The sequence below is a fragment of the Mauremys mutica genome, chromosome 1 (assembly GCF_020497125.1).
Source record: "Mauremys mutica isolate MM-2020 ecotype Southern chromosome 1, ASM2049712v1, whole genome shotgun sequence".
Taxonomy (NCBI): Eukaryota; Metazoa; Chordata; order Testudines; family Geoemydidae; genus Mauremys; species Mauremys mutica.
In genome coordinates, this window is record NC_059072.1 from 94398343 (window position 1) to 94422400 (window position 24058).

The 24058-nt window shown below is 46.0% G+C and overlaps 1 protein-coding gene across 2 annotated transcripts; it reads right to left on the reverse strand.

Moving 5' to 3' along the window:
* Window positions 1-22: 22 nt before the first annotated feature.
* Window positions 23-22364, reverse strand: GTPBP1 (GTP binding protein 1). Of its 2 annotated transcripts, none has more exons than XM_044985101.1 (12): window positions 21806-22364; window positions 21218-21329; window positions 19048-19228; window positions 17939-18287; window positions 16878-17001; window positions 6881-6995; window positions 6280-6424; window positions 5949-6131; window positions 4825-4960; window positions 3805-3983; window positions 3097-3297; window positions 23-2044 (listed from the first exon to the last, which is right to left on the reverse strand). In XM_044985101.1, the coding sequence occupies exons 1-12, from the start codon at window positions 22043-22045 to the stop codon at window positions 1952-1954; spliced, it is 2058 nt and encodes a 685-aa protein (XP_044841036.1). In that variant the 5' UTR covers window positions 22046-22364; the 3' UTR covers window positions 23-1951. The 2 variants fall into 2 exon arrangements, with proteins under 2 accessions (XP_044841036.1, XP_044841043.1); XM_044985108.1 differs by lacking the exon at window positions 21806-22364 and adding an exon at window positions 21534-21663 and having other exon boundaries at window positions 24-2044.
* Window positions 22365-24058: the final 1694 nt, after the last annotated feature.

Below are 24058 nucleotides of genomic sequence, written 5' to 3' on the forward strand. Positions count from 1 at the left end.
AGCACAAAGCAACAAGACACTATTTAACTTAGAACAAACTTTTTATTTTATACATCACACCAGTCTCAGTGATCTTTGTATGCTGGTCACAACAAAAAGGAGATCACACAATCTCCTTAGTATGAATTTATGTAAATCCTCTTCAGGCCCTAGGCTTCCCTCTTTCAGTTGGGGCACAAGGAATGAAGAAAGAGGAAAACAGGCTCAGGAATGAAGAACGCCTAGAGTTCTCTGCCTCCCTGAAGAGCAGTGAAATCAGATGCAGTTTTAATGCTACTAGAGGGCCTGGGCATGAATGAAGCAGGCCCCCATATTTTGCTAGCAACACTTCACACTCCTTCACAATTGGGGTGCCATTAATAGTGTAGCTACTTAGGATTTCTCCCCAGAGAGCTCTGGCAGTTGGGCAACTGGCTCAGGAAGGACTATGCTCTATCTTCCCCCTTCCATTCAGTTTGCCCTCAGAGATGGCTTTAGGCTTTGTCTCTCTAGTTAACAGCTTCCCAAGGTGGAGGCTCTCTGAAACAACGAACAGTGACTCTCTACTCAGAATGAAGTAAGTGATAGCTCTGCCTCCTCCCTCAAGATATTAAGCATCCCATTAGTCAGTGGACGATAAGCATTATTCTCTAGGGAGCTCGTCTTTTGAAGAGGCAGGGATGGGAGAGGACAGAACAAGAAGTTGGGAGGTGACCAGCTACAAAGCCTGAGGTAAAAGGACATGATACTCATAAAATAAGTCACTTCAGAAGGAGTGTCCTGGGGGGCCTGTCCAAGAAGCTAGAACTTTATTAAAAAAAAAAAAAAAAAAAAAAAAAGATAAAATCTCCATGGGCTCCCCAGGCTGAAAGTGCTTCCCTAAGGTTGGTATCAACTAATCACTTCCCCCTTCTGCAAAGAGTGGGACTGACCAATGTTACCACTGCCATGGCAAAGCTTGGCCTGCGAGTTCCAGGAGAGAAGGGAGCACTTGGAGCAGGCAAAGTCAAATGAGGGTGGCATGTTTTCAGTCTCCAGGCCCGAAAGGGCTATCCCACTTGTGATAATTGTCTAGTCACAGGGGAGACTTATGCTGGTCACAGGCCACACAGTGTTCCTGCACCATAGAGCAGTCTGGAGACATTCGACTATGTCACTCTGCCGCCAGGACCTTGAGGGGTGGGTAAGAGTTGTTCCAGCATGCATTGAACAGAGGTTAGAAGAGGAAGGAGGATGAGATGGGAAAGTAACCTCTGTACTTAATCTCACCTCTGATTAAAGTTGTAATAGCTATTGGCCTTATATTTAGGGAGGAGAGGGAGAAGTATTAAGAAAAAAAATTAAACATACCTACTTAAGGTCAAGGATCTCTCTTGAATTCACCGTCCTCTTTAAGATCCATCTGTTCAGTTTTCTGCATCCCCCTCCAAATTGCAGTCACTGCCACATTAAAATTAACCCATTTAAAAAACAGTTTAAGACAGGGAGAGTCCAGAACTCATTTGGCACCTTACCAGAGAGCGAGGAATTGCTGCCCCCTACAACCACCCACCATCCAGCACATTTTAACCCTGGAATTTCAGGTCTTCTAATGCCAGTGGACTGGGGACAGTGTAGAAGATTAAACAGACAGGACCAGATGGGGAAAGGGAAGCAGCCAAATGGCTCTTCTCCAATATATCTGGATTTTCCTCATCTTCATGCACACATAATATAATAAAGACTAAGAGCCCAGGTTGTACAAAAGTGTGTTGGGGTAGAGGGAGGAGGAAAGTGTCAGTTGATCAGTTCCGCATGTCTTGTCACCTTCCTTAGCTTATTATAAGTTACAATCCCTCTGTCATTCCTTGGGAGGGAAGGTTCTTCTGCAGCAGATCAGCTGGATGGGTTTTGGTTTAAGCTGCTCTGGATGTCTTGGCTAAGAAATGGAGGGAGGGGGAGAATTCCTCAGAGGGTGGTGGAAAAAAGATATTCAGCAGCCACTGGCAGGAGTCACACAAGCCCCCTGAGACTTCACTTTATGGCGCTGGCCCCCACGTCGCCGGCCCCCTCCTCCAACCTTCGACTGGAAAACAAGAAGGGGAATTTTAGTTTGTGATGATCCCAAAAAATCAAAGTGACAAACACAGAACTGAGGCAAGTGTTCTACCTGCATTCTCACTGCTAGGGCATCGGGGAGCACCTCTCACATGATCAGTTTCCCTCTATTGCAGGTAGCAAGGAGACAAGCAGAAGCTGGTAAACTTTAGTTCTAGTCTTCTGGGGACCCAATTTACAGAAGCTCTGAACACTCAACTCCTATAAAGTCAATGGAAGCTGAAGGTGCTCAGAATCTCAGAAATCCAGGGCCTGGGTTTCCATATTGTAGGTGATGGAAGCAGAAAGCCTCCATGATTATTTTGCTGATATGATTCCGTTCCCGGACTCAGGCCAGCAAGCCCACTTATCTCAAATCAGCTGTCAGGGTGCAAAAATACCTTATTCCCCTCTCGGTTGTGGGGCTCTTCATCCAGTGCAGTCTGAAGGAAAGCAGCAGGAAGAGAGAAGCAGAGATGAGCAAGAGCACAGCCACCCAAACACCCAAGGGACAGCAAAAATACAGAGCAAGCGTAAGAGGCTGGGAGTGCAGCCCTTTCCACTGTGACACCGCAGCGAAGAGGAGACAGAAAGGCATACAGAGACATGAACTGAGGGGAAGAACACTATCTCTTTCCAAGCCAGGCTCGGTGGTCTAAGTGTGATTTGACCAAAGGGAAGTGACAGCTGGCCTAATGCCCTTACTTGGGCTGTGAGCTCATTGTGGCAGGTGCTATGTGTTTGCACAGCGCCTAGCACAATGGGGCTCTGGTCTACAACAAGGCCTCCTAGGCACTGCCTGAATACAAACGTTCCATTGAGAGGACAAGCTGCCATCAATCAGCTGTTAGGATTTTCTCAGTTATCAGGGGGTCTAGTTCCTTGCTGGGGTACTGCTGGCTGTACCCATATAATTTGTCATTGTCAAGTGAACAGTCCCAAGAAGGGGGAACAATGCAGATGTTTTATGGGGCTGAGACAATCAGCTGGAAGGAAGGAAAATGTGATTAGTCAGAGGATACTTGGATGTCTTTTGCTAACCTGTGCTTGCAGGGCACTAGAAGGTACTGCTGGTGTTGCTCCTGATGAGGTGGCATCATCCCCCACCAGGGCCCCCCCGGCTGCTGTCCCACTCTGGGGCACGCCATCCTCTCGTTTCGTAAGGGGTCCCTTTTTTGTTGACTGCATCTTGATCTGCTGGGGCTTGGAGTTCATTGGAGAGTTGTTGGTGGTCTGGAGTAACTGCCGGGTACAGATGGAAGAATACACAGCATTAAAATGGCAGGGCCAGCCAAGCAAGGTTCAAAACTTCAGGGTTTCTTGAAAGTGAGGAGTGCTTAGAGAATTACTTCCACTAGCCATAAAGTGAACTATATAGCAAGCATCAGCCCGCGGTTGCCCACACTGGCCCATCAACGTGCCTCAGAGCTGCCCCGGAGACGCTATGTAGGGCTGAGAGGGGTGTTCAGTCTCTATGGCACAGCCAGTCTTTTATGTCAGAGGACACCTCTCTCTGGAAGACAAAGACACTCCCAGCCTCCCCACCCAGTCAGTTTCACACAGGCCAGATGGCCATTAGACTGCAATACAAGCTGGTCGCCACTAGCCTGAGTTTTGCTTGAAATTGGCAACTAAGATAGTGAAACTATATCCTCCCAATTCCCTGATTCCCCTAGTTGTCTCCTCATTGTAGGAGCAAAGGTTTACTGGGAAAACAAAATGGCAAGGGTATGGCTCCTCGGCCTTTACCTTGGTGATAGTACCCACTGCTTTGGTACGACCCTCACGAAAGACCAGCCGCTGGTCTATATGCAAGTATTCAGGGGTCTTGATGAAGCGGAAGTGCACTGTAGCTTTGTCCCCTGTCCGTAGGCAGTCCTTGTCCATGCTGAGGATAGTGGCTGTCTGGCGGATACTGCCACAATGCACTGTAAACGATAACGTACCAGAGGCTCTCAAGTAGTAAATGCCACTAGTGGAACAAGCCTCAGATTAGAGTCCAAGGTCATTACTGCTAATCTATTCACAGCACATTTGAGTTCAGAATGAAAAAACCTATTGTATTCTAATCAGTGCTAAGTTGACGCTACAGATGCATTTGTTTGCTGCTCAGAAACGAAGCTAAGTATTGGATATTGCCGAGGGTCTCAAACTGTTCTGCACTGGCTTTCCTAGTGACCCACGCAATGAAACATTAAGAACCAAGCAGCGGGGGACAGTGGTGTTGAGAAGAACAGAGTATGTCTACTCAGACTTGCAGGGCTGTTCCATCACTGTGTAGACTTCCAGGCTCGAGCTGGAGCCCAGGATTTGGGACCATGTGGGATGAGAGGATCCCAGAGCCAGCCCAAGCCTAGAAGTCTACACAGCGAGGCAACAGCTCCTCAGCCCGAGCTCCAAGAGCCAGAGTTGACTGGCATGGGCCAGCTGTGGGTTTTTCTTTGCTCTCAGTGTTCCAGGCAGAGTTTGTTGTGCAAATGATGAAGCTGGAGAACCACTGGGCTACAGACAATGCTGACTCCTGGTAGCCACTGTGTAGGCTTTCCTCTTTCCAAGCACACTGGTTCTTACTGGCAGCAATCCTTGCTCTTCTAGATCTGCTCTCTCACCCATAATGGAATTGGGGAAGTTAATACAAGGAACTATGCCCTACATCCTGGATAAAGCAGAAATCACAGGTGGATTAAGCAGCCTAAGGCTAAAGCAGAACTCTGTAACTGGGAGCTGTGCAACTGGGATCTAAGGGTCAGAGAAAGCTGCTACACCTACCCATGGCCTGATAGCGTGGGCTGATGGTGGTGGGATGATGCAGCACCAGAATCTCTGCTTCAAATTCCCAGGATGCTTGTGGATTCAGACGGGAGGACACCATCACCATGCCTTTCCGGATGGAGGAACGCTTGATCTAGGGAGGAAACAGGAAAAAAGATAAAGAGAGAGTTAAGAATCATGCTTACTACAAAGAATAAGTTCATTTCTTTCACTCCTTTCATCCAGAGGGATCTCAAGGAATTTTACAGATCAATGATTACTCACACCCACTGAAATGCAGCCACCTCTGGGATGCAATGTGATAGCTGTTCAGCAGCATACAACAATGCTATGCAGGGGTTCCAAAGAACGACTGCAGCTGAAACTTTTGAAGAAGTTGTAGATAGAAGGATGTGATTACCCAAAATTGAATTTTGGGCAGGACACTGGGGTTAATAGAGCTACACTTGCTAAGAGTGCTATAGGCATCCTTTTTACCTGTCATTCAGAAAGACACTCCTTCCAACTGCACAATGCCCACCAGCACTATGCTAAAGGCTTGTTTACACGGTTTTTACTATATCGGTTTGAAACCAGTGCAACACCACTAGTATGGATGCACTTATTCTAGTATGAGGCACCATTATCCCTACACTAGGGCTTGTACCAACATAACTTTTTTTTTTTTTTTTTTAACACCAAAAACTTAAAAAGTCAGACTCCTAGCTGAAAGGTAAATTGGTGCAAACACTACGTATAGACCAGGCCTAGGACATTACGCTCAGTTCTAACAAGAGTGATTCCTTGCAACACTTGTATTTAATGAGTGATCTCCTTCAAGCCACACCTACTATTTTAGACTGTCTGGTAAAAACACAGCTCAAGATAAGGGCACAGAATTATTAGACTGGTGACAACTCTTGAAAAGGGAGTGGGGTGTGGAATATGAGCCACTAAGTTTGTATGGGACTTTATGGTGGTGGTAGATGAACTCTCCCCCTGCCCTCAAGCGTTGGTGGAAGAAGTCTCATTTTAACCAGGATTGTAAAGTATCCTGAAGAAGCAAGGCTCTCGATATCAGGAACCAGGGCAGACTACTCCGCCCTCCCCCCCCCCCCCCCCCCCCACACACTCTCTCTCACCTTTTTCAGAGCAAAGGAGGCAGTCTGGCCACCACGCACCTCCTTCACAGGCATGCGTTTGCGGTGGATGGACTTGACAGCAATGGTCAGGAAGTTGCCCAAGGGGTCTGGCCCCAGAAGCAAAGTGTCATTTAGCTTGATCAGGCCTCTCAAGGTTGTCCCAGACACAACTGTTCCCACACCCTGCACAAGAGAGAGAACCACTGGTAACGAGTCACTCAACTATGCTGTTAGAGCGGTACTGGAATTCCCCCTTCCAGCAGGCCCACCTCCCCACCCCTGGTCCATCTCAAATGTGGCAGAGAGCCCTTCCCAGCACCAGGCCCCTTACCGGTACAGAGTAAGTGTCGTCTATCTGAAACTCTGCTGGCTCTTCCTCCCTGTAACTTGTTCGGGGAGACAGGAGATTGAGAAACATCTTAAGCAACTCCAGATTCTCACCAGTGACATTGGAAATCTGGAAAATTGGGCACATCCTGTGACGGAGACAGACAACAGACGGAATAAGTTAGTCCCCTCACCTTGATTCAAAGTTCAGGGAGACATCAACATCTGGGACTGAGATAAATATTCAGCACTGGCAGGGGAAAGCTTGGCAGGCAAAGTTAGTTGCAGAACACCTCATATTTGAAATTCTGCAGTACTGCATCTAAACTTCCTTGTGAGATTCAGAAAAGGGGCTTTAGATTCTTGCACTGAGGTCTGGGCACTGTGCTTTCAGTGGATAGCTCAGCACAAGCCCCACACTTCTATCTGGGAGAGGAATACATGGATGTTCAGTCTGAGTGTTCCCTTTACGGAACCGATCTATTATGCAGCAGATGAAACATTAGTACATCTAAGCTGTGGGGATTTTGCTCCCTATCGTCTCACCCAGACACACTCCACCCCCAAACAGGACTAATACAGGCCACTCTCTCCACTGCTATTACCTCTCTGAGCTGAAGTTGGAGGCTGTTACAATGACATCATCTTTGCTCTGAACCAGCACCGGGATCTTCCTGCACCCTGGGGACTTCAGAAGTCGCTGTAACAGCTTCAGAGTTTCTTAAAGGGTGAAATGAACATAGTTAGGGCAGCATCTCCCCTCTTTAAAAATTGCCTTGGTCAGATTTCTTAAGAGAGATAGGCACATTTGCAAAAAAAATTGACTTGGGGTCACATCTTCCATAACAGCCAGCCTGCTGCCGAGCCAAAACTGTTCCAAAAAAGTATGAATTTGCCTCTATATGCATCTATTGAAGTGGAGGCTAAGTTTTACGGTTGCTTACTAGAGGTCTGTTTTAAATGGGAGTGGATTAATTTAATTTGAGGCGATTTAAATCACTAAATGGAATACCTCCATTTAAATTAGATTTCAATCAATCTTCTAACGAAAGATGATTGCTCATTGTTTTATATCAACCAATCAGATTTACATTAAAACGTTGATTTACAACTAAATAGACCCTTTATACTAGATTGGGTACACCTTTTTGTGACACAGGAAGGTAGACTATAACTATATACACTTATTCAAGCAATTATATAGCTCAATATTTTCAGATTCTTCTTAATTGCACATTTTCAGTATGTTAGAAAAAAAAGTCAGTAATATATTGCTTATTTACTCCAAAATTAACTTTAGCTCATGATTTGTGTCAAGCTGCATCAGGATGGCAACTGGAATGAATTAAAACACAAAACAGCATATCAAATTTATTTGTATTAAACAAAAAAAGGTAAATGTTTTGGATACATGAACTTAAAAGATGTTTCATATTTACAACCAAGTGATTTATTAAAGGAACAGAGGGATTAACTGTAGCCTGTGAACTAAACTGATTTCAAGTCAGCCTGTGAAATTTTTCAAATATGCATAAGTGAAAGTGACTGGAGCTTAAGTTTCTACTCACGTTAAGTCTTTTGAAAATAAGAAAGTCTCCTAAGTTACTTACTCTGTACTTCAAACTTTTAAAGCTAGATCTCATTCCCTCCCTCCTCATTTTTATTCATAGACTGGAAGAGAAAGACAAGTTTTCCTGCTGTTTCAACTTCCAATTGACTTCTCAACTTTGAATTAATTAGTCAAAATGAAGAAAATATTCTTTCCTGCCTGCAGAAGAGGCTACTAGTGTCAAAAGCTGGTTTAGCACTTCAAACACACACACTGGTTCCTGGTGCTTAGCTAGTGACTTCCACAAATTCAGTGGTGGGACTCTTTTAAAGATTAGCCAACATGTACTGATTGAATGGTTCACCTCCAGCCCTGAAATTTATTATGGTTGGCATGACTGAGGGGTGATTACTGGATGCCCAAGTCATAACAGCATCTTCAGCAGTTGGGCATCTGTCCTGGAACTTTGGACTGAGAATATTGGCAAGAAAAAGGTGGAGTAGGTGCTTGATCCATCCACTTCTTTACTGCCTAAAATTTAACTTTGTTGCTGGGTATTTCTTTCTTCAATGTCTCTTGACATTCTTTCCAAATTTCAACAGCATCAGCAATACAGCTGCAATCTTTCTGCAGTTTGCTCAAGGCTATGGAAATAGGTTTCAGTATAGTCAGCATATATTCTACAGTTCTTTTTAGTCCAATGTTGACTACACTGGTTGTGAGAGTTCCATTTATTTTGTTATGATTTTCTTTACAAAATTGTCATCAGAAGAGGCCAATTCTTAATAAATAGCTCAAAACAGTCAACCACTGAATTCCATCACACAACTTGGGGGAGAATTAGTTTGGATCCTCCTGTTTTGTTCAGTGAAGCTGAAGCACAGTGGTTGTTATGAAGTATTCCGCAATGTCAAAAATGTTTTCCTTTATTCCAAAAGTTGTACTTAAGTCTTTGCTAAAAGACGCAATCAAGGAGCACTGCACACCCATATATGTTATGTTTTAGGTTCCCTTCATTATCTTCTTCTAGACTTCTCATCTTTGCTACATTTACAGCATTGTCTGCAACAAAGCTATGTGCTCAACTGTTTAATTTTTGTTCAGTTTGTTATAGCCTTTACTTCTAATTTAAGTATTCTGCTGTATCAGGTATTTCCTGATGTGTCAATTTCTGTAAAATAACATAAGATGGGGTTGTTGTCTGTCACACAAGAACAAATTACTGGATCATTGCATACATTGCTCCTCCCATCAAGACTCACATTACCAAGTTTCCCTGTCAATGTTTTTTTGCACATTCTTCAGATTTCCTTCTCATATACTGTATCCAGCAACCTTTCAACAGTGTCTGCTCTGCTGGGTGGAGTGCAGCCTGGTCATAATGACTGAACTATGTCCAATGAAGTGTTTGCTTTGAACTAGCCGAAATGAAGAATTTGTTGCATAATGAACCAAGCAATCCTTTAATCTATGGAGTTGTTTCATCTTGCTGGAATTTGCTGGTCCTGCTTATGAACTCTTCCATGCATTTTTTAACACAGTTAATTTACTGTCTGACATGTTTAGTTGCAGCACTGCTGGTGGTACCAGCAGGTGACTGAAGTTGTAGACATTGCAGATGGATATTCATAACCCCTTATACCTAAACTGGTCCCTGAAACAAAACAAAACAAAACAAACAAAAAGTCACTCACTGATTACTACTGAGTGCACTGCTTTAAAAAAAAAAATTGTAAATGAAAGATTCTGCCTACTATTTGTACCACTGTTTACATGACAATTTATTTTAAACCCAGTTTTAGAGAGAAAATAAATCCAATGATTATCTAAATCTATTTAAACCCTTATCTTTAACAACATACCAAAACATTTTAAAAAAATGTTTAAGTGCTAAAATTCATAAGTGCCCAATCACACTTTAAACAGAAAGTCATCATTTAGGATGTTTGATTATACTAAGCAATAAAGAATTTCAGAAGTCCAGCAGTGACAGTAAAAGTGTAATTGATAAATACTCCCACAAACATACCAATTATATTTTGAATACATTTTTAAATTCGTAAGTAATCCACCCAAAACACAAAATTTATGACAATTTAAGTTATTCACTAGCACATTAAGACATGGCAAGCAGTGCATAAGAAAGATGCAAACTTAAGTTTACTAACCAGTTGATCCAGATTGTTCAGATATGTCCACATCATCATCTTCAAAGTCATTACCTTCTGCGGAGCATTTTTCATAATGTTGTTTCATTCTGACAGCCAGGCCTTGCATCTCTTTGTTGCATTATTCACTGTATTTGGCACATTCCTTTTGTACCCAGGGGTACAGGAACTTCTTGAAAATATTCCCAGATATGGTTTTATGACCTACACCCATGGCAGATTATTTTTCAGTTCCCAGGTGTTGAAGTCAACACTAGAAGTTGCACTCCGAAGAAAATTGTCTCTTTTTCACAGTATCCTGCTTAGACACCACTACTGCTCCTTTCTGGTTGCGCACACTGTTCCTTCTGCCGTGTTACATAACTCACCCGCCCTCTCCTACCCCGAGAAAAATGAAAGAACTAACAACAATCCATGACTTCTGTTCATGTAACCCACATGCCTTTTGCGTGGCAGTATTTTACTTGTTTAGAGAGAGAGAGAGGGGGGCAGTTGAGAAATTAATGGATTTCTGTTTGTATCTGTCCACCTGTACACATGCAAGGAGACAGAGCGAGGCCATTAACTTGAAGTGTCCAGAACCACCCAGAAGCAAGGACAGGCAGATACTGGGCAGATCAGTGTTCTCTCATGAGCTGGAGAGTAAGTTTGCATGGTGACTTGTCAAATATTCATAATTTGAGAACTAAGCCAATTAGAGCTCAGGCCGAGAGAAAAGTTATAAAACAGGAGTATGAGTAGGGCCCTATCAAATTCAGGGCCATGAAAAATGCATCATCGCTATGAGATATGCTGCCCCTTCCCCCCTCCAATGAAATCTGGTCTTTTGTGTACTTTTACACTACAGTATACAGATTTCACAGGGGAGACCAGTATTTCTCAAACTGGGGGTCCCAACCCAAAAGAGGGTCATGGGGAAGGGGAGTTGCAAGGTTATTGTAGGAGAGTCACAGTATTGCCACCCTTACTTTGGCTCTGCCTTCAGAGCAGGGTGGCCGGAGAGCTGCAGCTACTGGCCAGGCATCCAGCTCTGAAGGCAGCGCCCTGCCAAAAGCAGTGCAGAAGTAAAGGTGGCAATACCATACCAAGCCACCCTTACGTCAGAGTTGGGTCAGGACCCCTAGAGTTACAACACTGTGAAATTTCAGATTTAAATATCTGAAATCATGAAATTTATTATTTTTAAAATCCTATGACCATGAATTTGGTTGGGCCCTAAACATGAGGCCACATAGGTAGGCTTAGCAGATGATCCTGAAGAGCAGGGTGTGGCAATCTGTACCTCAAAGCAGCACCCTAGAACTCCCATATTCATCCATCATACAATGATGATATATTTCATACAAAGAATGCCACGTAAGATACCATATGAAAGATAATAGTCTGCTGAAACCCACTGTTCTGTCAAACTATGTATATGAAGTTGTGAGATTTTGCTATATGGTTGTTACTGATCTAAAATAGGGGATAGTGGCATCATTCTTTGACTTTTTCCTCTCCCACCTATGCCAGATGCAATAAGAATGCTGGGAAAACAAAGTCTTTAACTGAGGAGACTGGTCCCAGGCTTAAAGGCGAAGCCTATGTATTAAGAACTGTAACATCTAGTGGGATGAGAAAACTGCTTGATCCAAATACTGCCTAGTCTAATAAGGTTTAAGATTTAGACTGTGCACTTACCATTTTTGTTTGGTAACTATCTCTAACTTTTTGTACCTACCACCTATAATCACTAAAAATCTACCTTTCTGTAGTTAATAAAGGTGCTTTATATTTTACCTAAAATAGTGTGTTTTGGTTGAAGTGCTTGGAAAACCTCAGCTCAGTTTACAAAGGCCAGTGTGTGTCCTCTCCACATCAAGGGAGCAGCAGACTGGATAATAAATATACATGGGTCAGGCTTCTGACTAGGACAAGACGGTACAGTTCTGGGTACAAGGCTGGGGGCTTGGGAGATTTGCTGGTACCTTTCTCGGTCTGATTCGTGAGTGGCTCAGGTAGCATTCATGCAATCTAGCTGGGTGTGGGTCTCCACATCCTGTTATACTGAGTGATAACAGTGCCTGGAGGGGTTTGCTGCTTGTCACTAGCAAAGCATTGGGAGAGACAGCCCAGGCTGGAAAGTTAAGGGGACAGAGCGGTACCCAAGCTCCAGGTTGTACCCAAGGGATCCCATCACACAGGGATCCTAGAAATCAGTTTGCCATGGAAAACAGATGCAGAATGTGTTTTTATTTTTTTACCAAATGTAAAAACTAAAGATTATCTGTAAAAAAAAAAACAACTAACTACATTTTACTGAAAGTACCCATATCACTTATTCAGTGCTTGCAACCTCCCTCTCTTGTGGTTGATTTTTGAATGTGCTTTAAATTTACATACTCCAATAAACTGCTTCTGGTGTATAGAGGTTACTCAACAGCGTAGAGCAGGGGTCAGCAACCTTTCAGAGGTGGTGTGCCAAGTCTTCATTTATTCACTCTAATTTAAGGTTGCGTGTGTCAGCAATACATTTTAACATTTTTAGAAGGTCTCTTTCTATAAGTCTAATATATAACTAAGCTATTGTTGTATGTAAAGTAAATAAGGTTAAAAGGTTTAAGAAGCTTCATTTAAAAATTAAATTAAAATGCAGAGCCCCCCAGACCAGTGGCCAGGACCTGGGCAGTGAGAGTGCCACTGAAAAAATCAGCTCACACGCTGCCTTTGGCATGTGTGCTATAGGTTGCCTACCCCTGGCATAGAGGTTCATGTTTCAATGCATCTCACTTCAGCCTCCACGAGTAATTAAAGTTATGAAAAGATGCTGAAAACTTTAAAAATCACCCCCAACAACCATGTCACTGAGTTTGGGAAGGACAAATTTCACATTAATAGCAATGTGCTGTTCTGTACGCAATAAGGGTACAGATTATGTTTGAAGGCAGACAATGGTAGACGAGCTGGAAAGCACCAAACTGAATGAAAAGAAGCTAAGAACAAGAGGCTGAAACAGCAGGGCCATCAACAACACTAAAAAGAAATGCACTGTGACTGGACCATTCTATTAATTTTATTATAACAATTGGCACAGATAGGCTTCAAACTTGCTTTAAAATAGTAAATATAAATCAATAAAACAGTGTTCAACTGATACCTATATTATGGCTAGGTATCTCATTTTAATTGTGGAAAAACATGGATTTAGATGTATTTATATTCTTTAAAATCACAGGAAGCTAGAATCCCTGATGATGATACATGTTACTGTCTCCTGAAGTCAGAGGCCAGGTTCAATGGGTGGGATGTCTGCCACAGGGTTGCCAGGAATCATGTTTTTGACTGGGCATTCCAGTTGAAAAGGGACCCTGGCAGTCCCCAGCACAGCTGACTGGGCTATCAAGTCCGGTCGGGGGCACGGGGGGGGCTAAGGAAGGCTCTCTGCCTGCCCTGGCTCTGCATGGCTCCCAGAAGTGGCCAGCATATCCGGGTCTTAGGCGCAGGGGCAGCCTGGTGGGCTCTGTGCACTGCCCGAGCGCCAACTCGGCAGCTCCCATTGGCTGCAGTCCCAGACAATGGGAACTGTGAAGTCAGCGCCTATGGGCATGGGTAGTGCACAGAGGCCCCTGGCCCCTCTGCCTAGGAGCTGCAGGGACATGCCACTGCTTCCAGGAGTTGCACAGAGCCAGGGAGCCCGCCTAAGCCCCACCAGCTAGAGTCGCCAGAGGTAAGCGCCGCCCTGCTGGAGCCTGCACCCCAACCACTGCCCCAGGTCAGAACTCCCTCCTGCACCCCAACTTCCTTCCTAGAGCCTGCACCCCAACCCCCTACCCCAGCCCCCTCCTGCACTCTGAACCCCTCAGTCCCCACTCAAAGCCCCCTCCTGCACCCCAAACCACTCATCCCCAGCCCCACCTCAGAGCCTGCACCCTATCCCACACCCCTTGCCCCAGCCTGGGGGAAGTGAGTGGGGGCAGGGCAAGGGTGTTTGGCTTTTTGCAATTAGGAAGTTGGCAACCCTACTTTGCCAGTGTCTTGCACAGTCCCTGCATCCCCCACAGGATCAAGCCCTTAATACAGAGCATGAACTGTTGTGCCATGTTTATAAAAACATATAAAAAAAGTTAGGTTTTTCTCCTGCTCTCCAGCCTTCAATTTAAAAGTTTTTGATAGAGGCTCACAGATTCAGCATATTGTTCTTCACATATTCTGTATTAAATTCATATTTTAAACAGGTTTATTTTTAAAAGAAATTTTAAATATGAATCCCCCCACCCCCAACAAGTCATTGATCTTTATCCACTCTAGTTTTAAAACAATCATAAAAAAAGGATTTGACCTTCCTCAGTTTTCCATGATGAGCTGAATGCTAATTAGTGGCCAGGACTAGAAAGTGTTTGAATTATGACTTGATTTTGCCATAAGGCAGGACAGTCTTACTTATGAGTATTAATTACCACAATTCCTCAGGGCAAGAGGGGAGCAGAAATTATCACAAGAGCCAAGAGCAAAATGAGGTCCAGAGAAGGGACATGCAGGAGTCAGTGTTTCAGGGCAGAGGATTTGGCTTTCAGATCAGATTCCTGCCCTCCCTCTTCTCCTGCCATGATGGAGCCGGTTCCTTTTTAGTCCAGTATCTTACTTCCAGTAGTGGCCAAGACCCAATGCATTAATGAAAGTTATGTTGTAGGAGATCACCTAGCATTGTACAGTTATGTGTGGGGGGAACCAAGGGGGATGGTAAGGACTTCTTAAGTGACAATTAGTTTATATCCCGCAATTGTCATCTGATCAGATAACCATAACCAGTCTGTAATTAAGAAAAGGCAACTGTAGGAGGCTAGTGTTTTGGCTAAGGAAACACCAACATCTGACCATGTCATCTGTTCCTCAAACAAAGCTCAAGTAAAGGGGCCAAATCTTCCACCTTCTATTCAAATTAAACATCTACATCCTTCTCTTGGCACAGTAGTGGGCTCTGAGATAAAAAAATTCTCCTCAAAACATCTGCTCTCTTACCCTAAACCAAATATGCTCCTCCCTCCCCAGCTACTGGCTTTATGACTGGGCTTTCATTAGTTTGCCAAACATCTTTTACACCTTCATTTCCTAGGATTTATAAAGATACTGCTCAGTGTCCTGTTTATTGAAAGCATCTTCTGACAGAATTTATGCAACAGGCAGATTGCTAGTCTTCCAGGTTCTCAAAACTTCTCAAGCACTTCTGACCAAAACACATCACTGTTCCAAGTAACTAGAGCCAAATCCTTATGGGCTAGGAACAAAATCAAAGTAGGGGCAGAATTCAGGAAAAGAGGCAGCCCACATCCCTCTGTTTTAATGCACACCACTGGAAGTGCCTAAGCAGACTACTTTTGACCTTCAGGCAAGAAGCAGAGCAAGAGCTTTCAAGTTAATATCCATCCCCCACACCCAAACTGCAGGCTTTTCCTTCTTCAAATTTAGATACCAAGAGAGAAAGAAACCCCCAACTTCAGCCTAAAGCACTTGGCTGCCTCTCCCCAGAGAGCCTATGTGACTGCTGCAATTGCAATCTCTCTTTGGGGACCATTATATTAAGTTTATGAATGATTTATATATCACTGTGCACAAGGGACTGCATACAACTCCAAGAGCAAGGGTTACCACAGCTCTCCAGGAACTAGAAACAGGGTGAGTGATTAAGGTGAATCATACAACTCCTCCCTAGAGAGGCTTATATACACTGGTTCCAACTGGGTTTTCCAGGGATCAAAGAAGGGCTTTTGGCGCAAAGAGGCTGAGTTTAAACTGACACAGGGCCTTCTTTTGATTCTGCAAGTGGACAGGACCCTCTGTCCAAGGGATCCCCTAACCCTTATGGAAGGGCTGGAAGGACTTTGGTTTACTATGTAGGATCCCATAAGTGCGACGAGTGACCTCTACCAAGCTTTAAAAGCAGGGTTGTCCCTAGCTATTCTGGAGCCCTATGCAGCCCCCCCACTGCGGGGGGAAGGGAGGAGCTGGCCCCAGACCTCTGTAAGGGGGGCAGGGCTGGCTTGAGGGTAGGGAGGGAACCACCCCCCCGCCCTCACTGGCAGCACGGCTGGGGCCGGGTCGCGGCACTTCCCACTGCCGGTGAATGCAGGCCTGGCCCCAGTGCAGTCCTCAGGGGAGCAGGGGCAGGGGCCATGGGAAAGAGACAGGGGAGGGGCTGGAGCAGCATGCAGGGCACCAGGAAATTTGGTGCCCCAAAATTTCCTGGTGCCCTATGGAGCTGCATACTTTGCGTATGGGTAGGGACGGCCCTGTTTTAAAAAAAAAAAAAGTTTGTATTAACACATGTTAATACAGTTTCCTCTGTAACGATTTTACCCTGAGAATAAATGTATTTTGCTTTATGAAGTCTGGCTATTAACTGGAGTACACTGTTGTAGCCCCTGGAGAAAAGTTAACCACAGGTGCTGGACCCCAGTCAGATCTGCTGAGGAAATCACAGTAAGGTACAAAGTAAAAGCAAGCATAAATCCCCAATCAGGGGTGGGGGGTGAGAAATCTCTGCCCAAGAAAAGTGGCCAGGATTCTGGCCATCATCTAGTGGGTGCCATCAAGGAAGACCAGGAGAAGGGCCAAAGGTTTAGTTAACCCTGACACCAACAGCCTAATTAGGCAAAACCCCACAAACACACACTTTATTGCTGCACAATTAAGCAACAATGGAAGTGACAGCTGTAACACAAGTGAGGGGACTGTCTTGGGAAAAGAGAATTTCTAGAATGTATCTGAGCTACAGTCTAAGCCATATTAAGTATGAGGTGACTGTCAGCCCTGATTCACCATCCCAGCTGAGGGGACACTGGCAAGCCAGTGGATACCGAATGTTCTGAGGACAGAGGAGCACAGTTGCTGGTAAAGATCCACATTTACCTTGCAGAATGTTGGCAGGACACATGTCGATTTTTGTCACCACGACAAAGACTGGAACATTGAGTGCCAGCGCTAGGCCCAGGTGCTCCTTGGTCATCCCAACAATCCCAGCATTGCTGCCAACCTGCATCAAAAAGTCATACAACTGCAGGTAGCTGGATCACATAGGATAGTTTGGCCAGAGTATGCAGTAGACCAGCAGTCAGGACTCCAAAGTGGGTCATGACTATTTTAATGGGGTCTCCAGGGCTGGCTTACACTTGCTGGGGACTGGGGCCAAAGCCCAAGGGCTTCAGCCCTGGGTGGCGGGGCTCAGGTTACAGGCCCCCTGCCTGGGGCTGAAGCCGTTGAGCTTTGGCTTTGCCCCTCACCTACCTGGCGTGGTAGAACTCAGGCTTTGGCCCCCTGACCCAGGGTGGCAGGGCTCAGGCTTCAGTTCCTGCTCCTGGGGTCACGTAGTAATTTTTGTTGTCACAAGGGGATCACAGTGCAATGAAGTTTGAGAACCCCTGCAGTAGACTATGATCAGATTGTAGAACTGGTGTGCATGCGCGCCGGGGGGGGAGGGGTGGTGGTGGTGGTGAAGAGACGGAAACAGTGAGGCAATTCTGGGTTTTCCATCCCCTCAACACACAAGAATTTTAAACATCAGTAGGAGGAGAGACAGCAGCGAGGAAAAGAAGTCAGCTCCTAACCAGGGCTTACGGTATTGTATTCCCAAGTTCAGAAATCTTTCAGATGACAAAGAAAACAGATATCCTCACTACTTATGGCTATTGAAGATCCCGTGGCATGTCTCAAGAGCAGGGACGCAGCCATGGAGTCCTGGCCATGCCATCAGATTGAGAATTCTATTCTGCCTGCTGAACCTATTATTTATATTGCCACAGTACCTAGGACACCCCCATCCCGCCCCATCATGGACCAGGTATCCACTGTGCTAGGTGCTGTACAAAACACAGAACAAAGAGTTCCTGCCCCAAATAAAGTCACCCACTTCTCTGTACTGGTATTTTACAGCTTTGAACAGTGGCATATTGCACTGCTTTACTGCCACTTACCATAAGCATGCAGAAATCTGGTAGGTGACCAGTCATGCCAAAGACTGTGGTCTTCAGGTACTTCTCATGCCCAGCCAAGTCAATGAAAGTGATGACCTTGGTGGATTTCTCACAGATTTTGGTCCACTCCAGGCTGCCACCATGGCTGTCCGGCTTGTTCACCACATTGCCCTCACTGTCAAAGCCCAAGATGTCATTGCCCACACTGCTGGTACGACCTGACTCGATCTCATGCTTGTGGCGGAAGAGCTTTTGCCGGGCAAAGCCCCGGCCATTGTCCAGCTCACCATGCGTCAGGACACCCAGCAACGTGCTCTTTCCTGCATCCACATTGCCAACCACTGCTACCCTACCAGGGAGAGAATAAAGTAATCAAACACCCGGAAAAGAGTTTTAAATGTCAGCTTGGTCTTCCATTGGAAAAGTTTTTCATGTTAATACAAGCTAGCGATGGGTGCTGGTGACCACACCGGAACCTGAAATCTGTTTAGAGTTTGCACAGTACAAGCAACAATCCAATTTAGAGGGACACTTTTAGAGAATTCATGTATTAATATTAACATCTTTATTGGTGCTGATGAGGGTGGCCATTGTGGCAGTATGAGTGATGCGAAAACCCAATCCACCTGGAACTGGACTGAGACTCCCAAGTCATTTTTATAAAAAGCATCAGACACCCATCAAGAGATCACTTAAGCATTAGGCTAGAACTGAAGTGGTGACTGATAAGCAAAAGATTCCATATTCCAGTATATTATTTAAAAAAAAAAAAAAAAAAAGAGAGTCCACTCCTTGAATCCCCTGCAATCACAGGATGAAGGAGTCCCAAAATAACTCCTTGATGTGCTTGATCCCTTAAGTGCTTCCAGCTCAGAGAGAGCCCAAAACCGAGGCTGTCACTCAGACACTGAAACTTTTGAGCCAAGAACAGGAGTGCAAAGTAAAGATCACTGCACTGCTTGTATAAAAAGAGGAGGAAAGAGATGTAATTAGCAAGGAGTGTTCAGACAGCTGCCTTTTCTGGGTTCATACAAACACCCAAATTCAGACCACCACTTGCTCAGATCAAAGAGATGTGGCTGGGTTGCTGCCTAACTCTGCCTCCTCACCTGACCTCCAAGAAGTCGTTGTCACCCACACGTTTCCGAACAAGGTAGTCGCGCACCTTGCCCCCTGCCTCCTGGTGCTCCCGCAGAAGTATCACATCTGCCTCAAGCTGCTCTGCCATGCTCTTCACTGTAGCATAGGATGCTTCCATATCTGCCTCACTCAGACCATATTCAGTCCCATCTAATGAGAGGTTGTGAGAGGGAAGGGAATAAAAGATTAGCAACACTTACCAACAGCCTGAAGTAAATGTTAATTTTATTCTCTCTTCACATGTACTGCCTATAGCATTGATTACACACATGGGAAAGACACCAGTCAGCCTATGGAAACACAGGAAGAATGGCCTATTCCCAAAGGAAACTTTAGGCTTAATTTTAAGACTCAAAGGAATTAGAGGGTCACTATCAATAACAGCAAAACAAACAAAACAAATAAATCCTACTATCTGAAAGTGCTTTACCTACTGGAGGTACAAGCAACACCTACAAATCACTGAAGGATTAGCATAAAAATTTCATATTTTCAGTTTGCTTACTTTGTGCATTTAACAGCACTCTGGGTATTTAGTCAGTTTCCCCATCTACAGCCAGATACTTTATTTTCTCTATTAGTCTTTCACACTGCAACAGGGGAGAGAAAGTGTTTAAAAAAGTTACCAAGGGGATGCAGCGGAGAGGGTAGCTTTTGAAAAGAACTCTATTAATATGTTTTGTAAAAATGACTAGCTCTCACGTCTAGTTTTTCTTTAAATTATTAAACCTAAAGAAATTCAAAGGTGTCTACATGAGTTTGGGAGATTGTGGCTGTGATATGAACTCTTTCTCCTCTAGGTTACTGCCTCCAATACAACCCCAGGTTTGTATACAAAAATGCATATATCCCTCTTGGGGAGTCTTAATCCAGGTTTTAGCAAGCAAGTGCCTATCTCTAAACAAATCACAAGTTATCCTCCTTATGGGCAGTCTCAGCAGAAAGCACAAGGACTGAATTGACCAACTGAACTTCCCTCCCTTGGGATGGTTATTCCCTCCATCAGGGATACAGAAGATAGATCAGACTGATGTACATGGGAAGCTTGACTGAACACTCATTTCAATTGCTATGCCTGCAGAACAGGGATAACACTGAATCAGACTAGTGGTCTACCTCATCCATTGTCTTGAGACAGTGGCCACTTCCAGATGCTTCAGAGGAGGTGCAAGAAAATCTGCAGTAAGCAGCTATGGGATAACCTGCCCCCTTGCAAGGTTTCCTGCTAATTGTTCCATAGCTTGAGGGTTGGCTTAGGAACTAAAATACACCCCTTCCAAAACTTAGTAAATATTTATTTTTAAATACAACTTTTGACTCTGGATATTCTTAATATCCATGTACATGTTCAGCTATTTTGAAACCCACCATGCTCTCGGACTTAGTGACACCCATGAGCTAGTTGTGCTTTCTATGAAAGAAAGTCATGCTCTTGGAGTGTCAAATTCAGTATTTTTCATTAGCACAACATTAAAAAATGTGACATGCAAAAGAGAATGAACGAACAAGGGGCAGATATATGAAAGCCATGTTAAAGGATCAGGTGTGAAAACAGCAAACCACAAATATGCAAAGGCAGGTGGCTGCTGCCACACCTAGGACGTGACATTAAAGACATTACATTTAGAAACAACAAAAAGGGAACTGCTTTATGTACTATAGACAGCCTTCAGCACATGCTACTAAGGAGAGTCAGAAGCAGCTATTTTGGTTAAAGTTGATAGTCAAATTTAAAGTGCTTCTAACACACCCCTGGGAAGTATTCCCAATTTAAAAATGGGAAAAAAAGCAATGACACAGAGGTAAAGCAGACACTTCAGAACATGAAGAAAGTATCAAGACTGAGATTGTAACTCCAGAGCTCCCATCAGTACTGTGTTCAGATGCCTTAAAATGTGTTTGGAAATAAGAGTGGTTATCAATATAATGACATTTATGCCAGATAAAACAGTAACAGGGTAACCAAATTATGTTTCCAGGCATAGTCACCAGCAGGGCATGGCATGCCCTGCATGTGGTATTATACTGGGGAATGGGGTGGAGGGAATTCTACTTTCCTGTGAAGCATCAAATTAGATGGACTAGCACTTTCTCATAAAGTTAGTGTTTGCTCTTGCTTCAAAAGGAAGCTATGCTCACCTGATCCTTGTCCAATTACATAGATGGTCTCCCCACATCCCTCATCCATTCTCTCCCACATCTGCTGGAGCAGGCTGTCATACTGTTCCGATGTCGGACTCACCATCACCAACTAGAAGGAAGATCAGACACCCAGTTTAAACACACTGCCTGGGAAAATTTCCTTAACAGCGCTGGCTGTACTTTATCTAATGCGCGCTATGTGGGAAGGGGGCTCTTTCAAAGATCCCTTTCCGTCATTTTTGACACGTTTGTCAGTTACACCATAGGTCTCCTCCCCGCACTGCACAGCGGTATCGGAGAGAGAGGTACTCACCGGTTATGAACGTTGAGCTGCTTTTAAACATTACGAAGTGTGAGGGGAGAGAGATCAGCACCTGGGGCTCCCCCAGCAGCGGCTGCCCCCCATCGCCCTGCCAGGGGGGCGGGGCAGGCCCAGCTCCCCGCGCTCGAGGACTCCGGCAGTTACCCTCACCGGCCACCCCGCAGGCCTCCCGCTCCCCCGCCCGGGACACGCCCCCGCCCCAGCCGCGGGGAGACGCGGCCGCAGCGCCCCAGCAGCCAAACGCCTCCCTCGCCCGGGCCTACCTTGCTGGTGAGGTCGAGCTCGGGCTCCCCGTTGAGCACCTCCCCGTCCTCGCTGCAGTCCGAGCCGAAGGCGGCGCGGTGGGGTCGGGCGGAGGCTGCCGCCTGGGCCGCCCCGCCGGGGGAGCTGGGCTCCGGCGCGAACATACAGGCCGGTACCGGGAAGCCCTCAATGGGCGAGCGGCTCCGCTCCGCCGCCATCTTCCCTGCTGCCCCGGCCTCCTGCACCCGCCTCATCAGCATAGCCCCACCCCCCGGCTCCTGCTGCCCGGCCTGTGCGTAGCACTCCCTCGAAAGCCCGCCAAGTGGCTCGTTAATAATTAATTAGATACCCCAGCCAATCACCAGGCAGCGTTATGAATAATTACGCATAACCATAACAACTACAGCCGTGCTCATAACTATTAATAAGCCACGCCCCCAAATCAACGCTTCCCGCGGCAGACCGGAAGATGGAAGCAATGTTGCCAGGTCGACTCCTTATATCCTCACAAACACAGAGCCCGCTCTACGTATTAACTGCCTTGTGACCAATGGAAGAGGAGAAAGGCATGACGAGCAACACTCTGCGCCAATCAAACAAGAGATATATAAAGAGGGGTGGGCCCTGAATCTCCGCCTATCATGGGACAGAGGCAGAGAGATGGGTCAAAGGTTTCCCCCCAAAAGTCAATCATTTATATTTCCGAGCTAACCAATAAGAGAATAGGCTTTTCTGACAGACACATGGAGAAACCAATCAAATGAGAAGACGCACACTCTGGGCCTGCTGTCTGTGGGGATTTCCCGCGTGAGATGTGCTGACTTAGTCCTTTGGCAGAAGCTGATGACATGGGGCTGAAATAAATCTGCTGGAACCAGATTCTGATGCAATGACTCTGTCAGAGCTTGACTAAGCTGCTTCTCCACTCCCACCTCCATGATTTTGGGGACCTACAAAGGTCAGGGCTAATCTCTGTCCCAGACCTTTTCATTAGCATAAAGCCAGTGTTGATAAACTTCACATTGCCCCCTCTGACCAGCCTGTGACCTCTATGAAAGCTGATGGCCGTAAATCCCTCAATTTTGAGAAGGGTGACATTCCCCAGATCAACCGCAGTTTTTGCTTTGGACAACAGTACCTCCCATGTTTCCATGGCAAACAGGGCCGGCTTTAGGAAGTGTGGGGCCCAATTTGAATACCCGGCGGCAATGCAGGTCTTTGGCGGCGGGTCCTTCACTCGCTCCGGGTCTTCTGTGGCACTGAAGGACCCGCCGCTGAAATGCCGCTGACGACCCGGAGCGAGTGAAGGACCCGCTGCCGAAGTGCTGCCGAAGACCCAAGTCGCTGCTGTGTGAGTAAAAATTAAAAAGTTAGGCACTCTTCTTTAGGGCACGGGGCCCTCTTAGGCGCAGGGCCTGATTCGGGGGAATCGGCCTAAAGCTGGCCCTGACTGCAAACTCCCTATCATGCAGCTTGTACCCACAAAGAAAATAGCTAAGTGTTATAAGGGATAGAGTAATCTTAGGGTTGCCAATCCTCCCGCATTGGCCGTGAGTCTCCCAGAATCAGACTCAATCTCCCGTTTGCTATTGAAAGCAATCCAGGAGATTTTAATAGGCCAAAAGTCCAGTTGGCGGCACAGCGGGGCAAAGACAGACTCCCTACCTGCCCTGGCTCCACGTGGCTCCCTGAAGCAACCATGCCACTGTGGCCCCTAGGTGCAGAGGCAATCAGAGAGGCTCCGTGCACTGTCCCCACTCTGAGTTCTGGCTCCGCAGGTCCCGTTAACCAGTAACTGCAGCCAGTCGGAGCTATGGGGGCAGTGCCTGCAAGCAGGGGCAGTGCGCAGAGCCACCTGGCCGCCCCTGAGCCTAGGAGCCGCAGGGACAAGTCGGTCACTTCTGGGAGCCGTCTGAGGTAAGCACTGCCCAGTTGGGGCCCACACTCCTTCCTGCACCCTAACCCCCACCCTGATCCCCCTCCTGCACCCAAACTTCCTCCCAGAACCCACACTCCTCACCTTCTCCTGCACCCCAACCCCCTGCCCCAGCCTGAGCCCCCTCCTGCACCCAAACTCCCTCCAAGAGCCTGCACCCCCTCTTGCACACCAACCTCCTGCTCCAGGCTCAGCCCGGAGCTCCCTCCCACATTCTGAACCCCTTGGCCCCACCCCCCAGCCCAGAGCCCGCACCTCAAGCCCCTGCCTCAGCCCGGTGAAAGTGAGTGAGGGTGGAGGAGAGCAAGCCACTGAGGGAAGGGGGATAAAGTGAGAA

What these genes read in the sequence shown, in the direction of transcription:
- GTPBP1 (XM_044985101.1), bottom strand. Translation starts at nt 22,045, where the DNA reads ATGCTGATGAGGCGGGTGCAGGAGGCCGGGGCAGCAGGGAAGATGGCG. An exon ending in TGTAATTGGACAAGGATCAG is followed by an intron (nt 19,229 to 21,217) that starts GTGAGCATAGCT and finishes ACCTCTCATTAG; the next exon opens with ATGGGACTGAATATGGTCTG. An exon ending in TCCTGCCAACATTCTGCAAG is followed by an intron (nt 6,996 to 16,877) that starts GTAAATGTGGAT and finishes TCACCCTTTAAG; the next exon opens with AAACTCTGAAGCTGTTACAG.